The sequence below is a fragment of the Raphanus sativus genome, chromosome 9 (assembly GCF_000801105.2).
Source record: "Raphanus sativus cultivar WK10039 chromosome 9, ASM80110v3, whole genome shotgun sequence".
Classification (NCBI taxonomy): domain Eukaryota; kingdom Viridiplantae; phylum Streptophyta; class Magnoliopsida; order Brassicales; family Brassicaceae; genus Raphanus; species Raphanus sativus.
In genome coordinates this window covers 8,466,926-8,476,752 of record NC_079519.1, presented here as the reverse complement: position 1 = coordinate 8,476,752, position 9,827 = coordinate 8,466,926, and the positions used below count along the sequence as shown (strand labels likewise).

The window sequence follows — 9,827 nt, the reverse complement described above, 5'->3', positions numbered from 1 at the left end:
TTTTTTTTCTTTTTTTAGCCCTTTCTGTTTTAATGGGCTGCGGATTAGAGTTGTAATGGTTTATCCCTTGTTCTTGGCCTATGGACCTTTTAATTTATCTTTGATGGAAAAAAATAAAACTAAACGTTTTTGGCAGTAGAGTTTTATGAAATGATCTCCAATCAAAGAGCGTCTGTCAAAACTTTTCTATCCATATATCTTCACTAAACTACATCCAATTGCCACTTGTCTTCATCCAATAATTTAATTATTCAAATTATATTTAAAAAAATTATTTATTAAAATATGTACATTTTTTACTTTATAACTTCTTTTTGTAAAACTATCAATAATATTTCTCTAAGACTGATAAGATTATTCTTAGATTAGTAACTAGCTCGAAAAGGGAAGTTAGTTCGAGTAACTTCTCAAAAAATTAAAGAAAACTTAAGAAAATGAAGAGAAAAAGAAGGATAAATATCTCAAACGAGATACTATATATTAGATATCTTTGAGAAACTATAACAACACATGCCTATTTTTAATTGAAATTTATCCAAAAATACTTAATTTTAGCTAGATAATTTGTTTAATGTTAAAATGATATTCCCTCGGTATCTTTTTAACATGTGTCTAAAGTTTTTTGCACAAAAATTAAAAAATACAAATTTTTATGCATTAAATTAAATTAAACTAATTCAACTAATAAAAAAAATGTAGTATTCGAGATTGGTCAAAAATTTCAAATAACAATAAAGTATTTAAAATTGTGAGAATATTAATTATTATAAAACAAAATAAAAATTTTTAAACACCATTTAAAGTGGTACAGATGGATTACTAATTAGTTATGAACCCTTATTTTATTTGAGAAGCTTGTCAATGGAGTTTCTGTAAGAGAACTAACCGAAAATAACCAGAATTATCTCAACCAATCAAGGTTTAAATTTAAAGTCTAAAATTTTGGTTTAGTTTGTAACAAATTCAAAATCTAAATTAACCGAAACCAACCATAAATTATTTTGTTGCTTTTTCAATAACCAACGAAAACCAAACTAACCACCCAACCAAAGCAAACTTGCATGCCTAGTCCTTTTGACAATATTTATATCTGTTGGGGTTGTAGATCTCTAAATTCTTATTATAACCAATTGCTAGGTGATAAAAAAAAACTTCTTTTTCGGCAAAGTGTTAAGATGTGATAAACAACGTTCTTCTAACACAAGTAACAATGTTCTGATAGCAGGAGTAGTAGATGGTTTTGTCACAGTAGAAGTGTAATGCTCCTCTAGTTAGTTAGGACTAATCTTGATTGGGGGGGGAAAGAAACAAAAACCATCAGGTGAAGAAAGAAGAGATGTATGTAATTAATTTTGTCGTGTGTACGTATATAGACACAATCTCATTACCATAAATAGACAAGAAGCTCAGGTTTTGGGGGTATATTGGGTATCATTCCATGAACTCCAGCATTTAGCATGGGGGCTCCACTTGGTGTTGACATGTGAGGCTTTGTAGCGTTTCCAGTCACGAAGAACAAGAGTGAGATCAAAGACTTTGGCAGAGATGTGACGGCAGCAGTTGGCGTGAACGGTGGTGACAGCGCCCATGTCAGTGCTATCTTGGCAGAAACCGCTGAAGTGGGTGGTGCTGAGGAAGCCAACAGTGAGACCGAGCTGGTTGAAGAAACCTGAGTCGAGAAGCTTCTTGAGGACGTCTTGTTCCTTCATGCCCGTGGAGTTGAGTCTCATGTCGTACCATTTCTGGAAAAGAGAGATGGTCCTATTGTTGGAACGGACGTAGTAGAAGCCAGTGTTTACCAAGTGTCCTCCTATGCCGCTGTCCACACTTATCTGCATATCCAGGGTCCCGTTGTTGCTTAGCCGGGAGAAGGGGTTCCTTAGCCACATCACATCAGTGTCCTAACAAATCGATATTAAGCAAACGGTGTCGTATTTTCTAATAGCATATTTAACCAATAAAAGAAACATAAAGGTTCCGAAACCCTAAAGTGTGTTGTGTATTATAATTTTACATTCCAAAACCGACTACTAACTAACCGTGAAAATGAGATGGTAGCCACGGCGGAGGACGTCTAGGAGCAATTGAGTCCTCCGCCACATCATCTCAATGAAATCGTTTGACATGTAGACTTTCTCTCCCTGCAAGTCAACTCCCTCTGTCTCCATCTTGTAGCAGTGTAGCCTCCTGAAGCGGCAGCGATCGTAGGCCGTCTGATCCGCTGCCACCACCATCAGATGGTCCAGAAGTGACACGGTACCCTCTCCTTCCCATAAACTCTCTAGAAACAGATCCAACATCGTCCTCCCTCCTTCAACCTCCTCCACATACGCTTTGTTCACCATCGTTATTATCACCGTCTTGTTGTTTCCTATTGCCGCACTGTCCAGCGCCGACTCTAGCTCGTTCACCGGTAACTTGATCGTTCTCTGTCACCACTTCTGAAGTATTAATACATATACGATTACAAAGTTACTCTACATTCCAGTGTATTATGAAGCAACTTACCAGAGGGTTACCAATGTGTCCTAGACCGGAGATAGGATCAGAGATCAAACGTGAGGAGAAGCAGACATATAGAGCGCCGACAAAGAGGAGAGCAACGGCCACAACGAGATTTCCGGAAGAGGAATTGGAGATAAACATGTGTGTTTTATTATATGTTAGATTAATTCAAAGAAAGATAGCCTGCTTTTACATTAGGTGTATATAGAGCATGGAAATTTTGGAACTTTTATAACTTTGAGTTTGAAGTTGAGAGGCATGTTTTAAGTTATCGGATTATTAGGAGTAGGTGACCCATGTACGTTATGTGTCCCTTTTCTCACTCTTAACTATTTTATATAGCACAACATATCCTTTACACTAAGATTTATAAGTTTGTTGTTACGATAATACTTACAACTACGTGGTTTGCCCGCACATGCCGGTATTATCTTGTTATGAATATTTATTAATTTATATCTTATTAATTCAACAAATTACCATAATAAATTATTATTTATGGTTTTAAAAAATTAAATTCAACATCAAATTATTTATATATGAAAAAGAATTATGTTTCAAAATGTATATGCTTATTATTGTGTTCAAATTTTAAAAACACTTACATGTTAAACATATTTTATTGCTTGATTATTGTTTAACTATAAAATGTACTATATCTTAACTTTTTAAATTTTATATTCAAAAATATTATTTTCAGATAATAACACAGTATATCTAAGATAAATCTTACTTTTTAAAATATATTTTTGACAATTTAGTATATTAAATTATAATTAATTATCTAATATAACAGATAAATCTAGTATTAGTAGTATAAAATTCGTTTTTATTTTTTTTGACATAATTCTTTTTTAATTGTATAATATATTAAATATAAAAATTCATTAAGTCATCCGTATATAATTAAATATTGAAGTTTTATTTTTCAACTGGAACACTAACCTATGACTACTGAGATGTAAGTCGTTAAGTTTTAATAAAATATTGATATTTCATTTTTCCGACAGACGACTGAAATATAAGTCGTCCAAGAAAGTCAAACTTCTGAAATAATCTATCAAATGCAAAACTAATCTATGACGATTGAAATGTAAGTCGTCTAGGTTTTCTGAAGATTTTTTTTAACCAAACAAAGTTAGACGACTGAATTTTCAGTCATCCCATTTGACAGATTTCAAAGTCAATTGCAAAAATAATCCTTGTGTTGACCAGACGACTTTCAGGTAAATCGTCTACAGACAGACGACTTAGATTGAAGTCGTCTTGACGAACAGATCTGGAAAAAAATTACAATTTCATACCTTAAATTGGTGAGATAACTTCTTTAGAACACATAAGACTTCTCCAAGCACACATAATCTCAAACTAAAGTGATCCACCCAGAATCGTTAGCTTCTATAAATCTATGAACCATAAAAAATGTAAATCAAAATCTTGGGTTTTTTTTTAGTTGAATGTGGAGAAAAAGTGAGAGAGATGTTGTGTTTAGTTCATAAGAATGGAAAAAGAAGTAGGGTAAATCGATTTTGGAAGCATTAAGAGCTTCAAATTGGTTGTTCATGGTGGTTGGGTATTGATGACCATGGCTATCTTGTAATTACTTGAAGATGATAAGGGTGGGAGAGTAAAAATGTCATTTAAAAAAAATTGATGGTATTTTTGTGAATTATATGAACTTGTAGAGTGAATAGGGCAAAAAAAATCTAAAAAATAAATAAAAGAGATTAGTATTGTGTTTGACTTTAAGTTTCAGGTCAAATTTAAAAACCTCAAAAAATAATTATAAGAGAAAAAAAGAGAATGGTGTGATATTCATCAATCACAAACGTCTTTTAACGTAGATGTAAAGAGTAGAAGTTACTGTTGTACATAGTGACGTACGTGAACTCACATGATAAATATTCACACAATAATGTCAAAGGTTAGTGAAAGTTTGTTTGAAATTGTCGTGAAGATTCTTCACGTTTACAACATTTTTCAATATTTATAACTAATTTCGATATTAGACATTAGACATCGATGTATAAAATAGACAAATGTCTTCTTATATCACTATTTTTTTATCGGGAACTATTTCAAATTTGTCTTATCAAGTCATGCAAACCAAAAATACAGAAGGCACAGCTTTGCTCTGTTCTCAAGATAAAATCGTCGATTAAAATAGTATAAGCAGGAAGGCAACACTGATGTGTATCAGTGTATGCGTAACAACCTGAGATTCTTCTTTAGGCGTAGTTCAACCTGAATATATCGTTCAACACTTAAAAGCTTCCTTCTAATATCATATTTGGTATAGAGTTTGTTGTACTAGTACTTGTGCTAGTAATTAAGGAATACACATATAAAAAAATAAGAATACACATAAAAGGGAGAAGAAGAATAAGTATATTATATAAGATTTTGTCTTAAGAATTTATAAGATGTATAGTTATTGTTCATGTTCCAGGTTATAGGTGTAGAATGGTGATTCTCCGGAGTGTGGCTCTTAACCCTCCATATTGTATTTATCACCGTTATATTCTAAATTTCTAATAAATATAGAATATATACAAAATACAAAACTAAATTAATATATCCAATAATCTAGTAACAAGAAAGCTAAGAGATCAGATAACCAATCTAGTAGATTAACAATAATAACTCTTTTATTCAAACGAGAATAACACTAAGACAGACGATAACTTCAAGCGGATTATCAATCTTGCCCAAACTCGCTTAACTACAGCAAACGAAATGTAGTTTACGCTTAAAGACTCGTCAAAAACCCTAAGAATGTAAGTAACTTGCGCTTAAAGAAATTAATCAAAAACAAGGTTTCACTATCTCTCCATTAAGCCGTTCCTAACAGGCTGAGGGAAAAAAAGACAAACACCAGTTACAAACACAAACCCCACCGTAACCAGCCTTGACACCGCCTGATTTACCGGCCACCGCTGCACCAACTTTGTCTTCCTCTTTACCGCTATTACAGCCCCCGTGTAGGCTTCTCGTGCATCAGATAGAAGAATAGAATCCCGTGGGCCACACCGGAGACGAGAAATGTGGCGAAAATCCCTAAGAGCATATCCCACTCATGCTATTAACTCGCCATTTCCGTATGGGGAGGTACACTGAAAGCTTGAGAATCTCCGAGCCATAAGGTTCCAATGGTGACCCCAGAAGTCATGTAAAGAGGTCGCTAAATTTGGTTCATTGAACTGGGGCTCAAGGTCGAACCCAAGAGTAACCGTTACGAGATATATTACGAGGGAGTGTTCAAAAAAAAAAAAGAAAAAAAAAGATATATTACGAGGGTTAAGGAAATCTCTAGTTCTAAGTATACACTAGATTTTATGATAAATTTTTTATTAATAATATTACAAATATTTTGTTAATCTATAATAACTGTGTCTATTTAACACCTGGTCCGGATCGCAGTTAAACCGGTAAACCGATAATCTGATATTTAATCCGGTTTGGATTTTTATTAATATCTTTAAAAATCTGATAAAATCCGTAAAAGTTCGCTAACTCTTGGGGATAACCAGTTAAACCAATGGATAACCAATATATAAAAAAATTCATAATAATGTTACAAATATTTTGTTAATTTGCAAAAATTGTGTCAATTTAAAAATAATTTGGCATTTAAATCAATATTTTTAAACCCGACCTGAATGCACGACTGAAAGGTAAACCAGTAATCTAATTATTGCTTCTGTTTCATTTGAATTGAAAATTTTAAATTTTAAAAACAATTTTAATTTTTGCATTAGATATTTTAGAATTTATTAGTTTTAATATTATTGTATATTTATTATAGTTTGTTTAATTCGAACTTATTAAAAAATTTAACCTACACTTAGTTATTTCATAATTAGATTAACATTTATAAACCCTTTAAAACTACACAATAAAAAATCATATAAGATATTATAAGCAATACGACTAATATATAAATATATAATCATATAAACTAGACTATAGTCTATCAAACTAATGGTTACTAACAAATGTTTGTTTGTTCAATATTTTGTGAAATTTGTTGAGAGAGAAATGGTTAGTTTTATATTGAATATTTCTTATTGATTTTAGAGATGCAGTGGTGCCGTTTGTTATTGTATAAGATTTTCGTATCCATCGAATATTCTTTTTGATTGTTTAAAATCTTTCCATAAAAATTGATTCATAAATTTCAGCATTAATTATTATGATATACGTATTACCATATAAATAGGCTAGATATTAGGGTTTTATTATTAGAGGTAAATACATTATTTTAAGTATAGGATATAGTTTGTTTTAGTAGAATTAATTATAAGGTATAGTATATTTAAAAATATTTTACCTATAAGCAAGTCCTACTTTATGCTTCTGTTTTAATAGTATTGACTAGATTCTGATCCGCCCTTTAAAAGGTGGATATATTTTTTGTTTTAATTTAATTCTTATATTTTTGTTTTCTTTGTGATTATATTTGTATTTATCTTTGTAATCATATTGGTGTATAAATCTTAATCAAAATATATTTTATTAAATAATAGCACATTAAAAATTGATCCGAGGGCTGGGTTACCGATCGAACCTGCCAACCCGCGGGTTTCAATTTTGTTTTGGTTAAAATATACGACCCGCACAACTCGCAAACAAATAATTTGTACTAGCACCCGCCCCCATTTAATTTTTCGGTTATCTGTGGGTTATAATTTTTTAAAATAATTATTAATTTAATTATTATAAAATATATTTATAATAAAAAAAATTTAAAATTTAAAATTGATTTTTAAATTACCATATTTAAAAAAGTGTTTACTTTTATTTTTATTTTTATTTTTTAATATTTTTCGGGTCCACGGATACCCGAAATCCAAAATCTACCAACCCGCACCCACCCTTAATAAAATACACTTGTGTTACAGTCATTTCACACATTAAACTTGTACTTTATTCCTAAACAAATATTACATTTAAAAAAAACAAAGTATAGTTACAATTTTTAAAAATCAAATGGTAATTAAATAGATGAAATTATATGTTTTTAATTAAATTTTCATGATTTGTTTTCATATATAGTGATATACATAATACTATTAATACACATAATAATTTGTCATCAGCATGTTTTTTTTGTTAAATAAATACTCACAATTTAAATTAGATATGGGCCGTATCCCTTTAAAATTTGAGATTAAGTTATGCTGATTATTCACGTAACTAATTTGCAAGTAAAACATGACTTTTCAAAACTTTAAAGTTCACGAAGCACTAATAGTATTAGACACTATTAAATAATAACATGACTTTTCACTCGAGAACTGCTCTAACTATGGTTCACCAGAAGTTAAAGTCGCTAAAATTTGCTATGAGGACTCTGAACAGAACAAAATATGGAAATCTCCATTCGCGGACGAAGCAGGCTTTTGAGGATATGTGTCGCTGCCAGCAGCAAGTTCTAGTTGATCCTTGCCCTGCCACATTTAGAGCAGAAGAAGAAGCTTCACAGCGATGGAATCATCTCGCAATGGTGGAGGAGAAACTTCTCATGCAAAAGTCCAGGATTCAGTGGCTGGCTCTTGGGGACCAGAACACTACTTTCTACTACCATGCTGTTCAGGACCGCACAGCGAGGAACAATATCAATGTCTTGTATACTGAAGCTGGTGAAGTACTAACGGAGCCTTCAGACATCAGGAAAGAAGCTGTAGGCTATTTTCAAAAATTTCTGCAAACAGATTCCACTAGAGGTACTCCAATATCAGTAGAAGCCCTGCAGTTTTTGATAAGATATCGCTGTTCCTCACAAGAAAAGTCTCTCCTAGTCTCCCCAGTATCTCCTCAAGAAATCTTTGAAGCCTTAAAGTCTCTTCCCAATAAAAAAGCTCCGGGTCCGGATGGAAACACCAAAGAATTTTTCACTGCGGCTTGGCCTATCGTAGGAAAGGACTTCATCACAGCTATTCAGTCTTTTTTCTTATTTGGTTTCCTCCCCACTGGAATCAACTCCACTATACTGGCTCTGATCCCCAAGAAGAATCCAGCCTAAACAATGAAAGACTATAGGCCAATCTCTTGCTGCAACCTCCTTTACAAGGTCATTTCTAAGATCCTTGCTAACAGACTCAAAGTGATTCTACATGCTGCTATTGAACCCAATCAGAGTGCTTTTATCAAAGGGAGACTGCTGGTGGAAAATGTTTTATTAGCTACAGAGTTGGTGAATGGCTATCATCTCCCTAGCATCTCTGATCGAAGTACTATCAAATTGGATATTTCTAAGGCTTTCGACACTGTTAAATGGAGCTTCATCACTGCAGTTCTCCAAGCAATGGGTCTGCCTTGCCAGTTTATTCAGTGGATTTATCTGTGTATATCAACAGCTTCTTTCTCGGTTGCAATTAATGGAGAGTTAGAGGGCTTTTTCACCAGTGCTCGAGAAATCAGACAGGACTGCTCGATTTCTCCTTATCTGTACATGATAGTGAACAATGCACTCTCGAGCATGCTGAATCAGGCAGCAGTAGACGGTATGTTTGGTTATCATCCGCAGTGCCAGCAGGTCCAACTCACACATCTTAGCTTTGCAGACGACATCCTGGTATTCACAGACGGCAGTGTCAAATCACTCGAAGGGGTTCTTGAGGTAATGAACCAGTTTGCAGACATATCAGGTTTGCAGATAAACGTCTCTAAATCCTCTATATTTGCGGCTAAGAAGAATAAGCATCTGTTGATTCAAGCGGCTCAAAATCAGGGGTTTGTGACAGGAACGTTACCGGTCAGATATTTGGGCATGCCTCTCACGACCAAATCTTGGAGTAAGCTGGAATACGAGCCTCTCATTGATCAGATCCGCAGTAGGCTTTTGTCTTGGACACATCGAGCCCTGTCTTTTGCTGGGAGATTACAATTAATCAAGACTGTGATCACAAGTACCGTCAACTTCTGGAGCTTAGCTTTTATCTTACCTCAGGGCTGCTTGGATACTATCGAGAGCTTGTGCAGTGCGTTTCTATGGTCGGGCTCACCTACAGTCACCCATAAAGCTAAAGTTGCATGGACAGATCTCTGCTGTCCCAAGGAGGAAGGTGGATTGGGTATCAGGTGTTTCAGGGATACTTCGCGCGTGTTTGCATTAAGTCTGATCTGGAAATTATTCTCCCTAACAGGTTCTCTTTGGGTTGCCTGGACTCGTAGATACCTCCTTAAGGACAGCTCCTATTGGGATGCCAATGATAAGAAGGGATCCTGGGTATGGCGTAAGTTACTAAAGCTTCGTCCTATCGCCTTTGAGTGCATCCGATATGTGGTAAGAAATGGAGAAACTGTCTATTTCTGGTTTG

At 33.7% G+C, this 9,827-nt stretch overlaps 1 protein-coding gene across 1 annotated transcript; it reads right to left on the bottom strand.

Annotated features, from left to right (window-relative positions):
- Nucleotides 1-1,322: 1,322 nt before the first annotated feature.
- On the bottom strand, nt 1,323-2,820 carry LOC108827476 (uncharacterized protein At1g28695-like). The gene is made up of 3 exons (XM_018600880.2): nt 2,509-2,820; nt 2,040-2,429; nt 1,323-1,901 (listed from the first exon to the last, which is right to left on the bottom strand). The coding sequence occupies exons 1-3, from the start codon at nt 2,644-2,646 to the stop codon at nt 1,407-1,409; spliced, it is 1,023 nt and encodes a 340-aa protein (XP_018456382.1). The 5' UTR covers nt 2,647-2,820; the 3' UTR covers nt 1,323-1,406.
- Between the last annotated feature and the right edge of the window lie 7,007 nt (nt 2,821-9,827).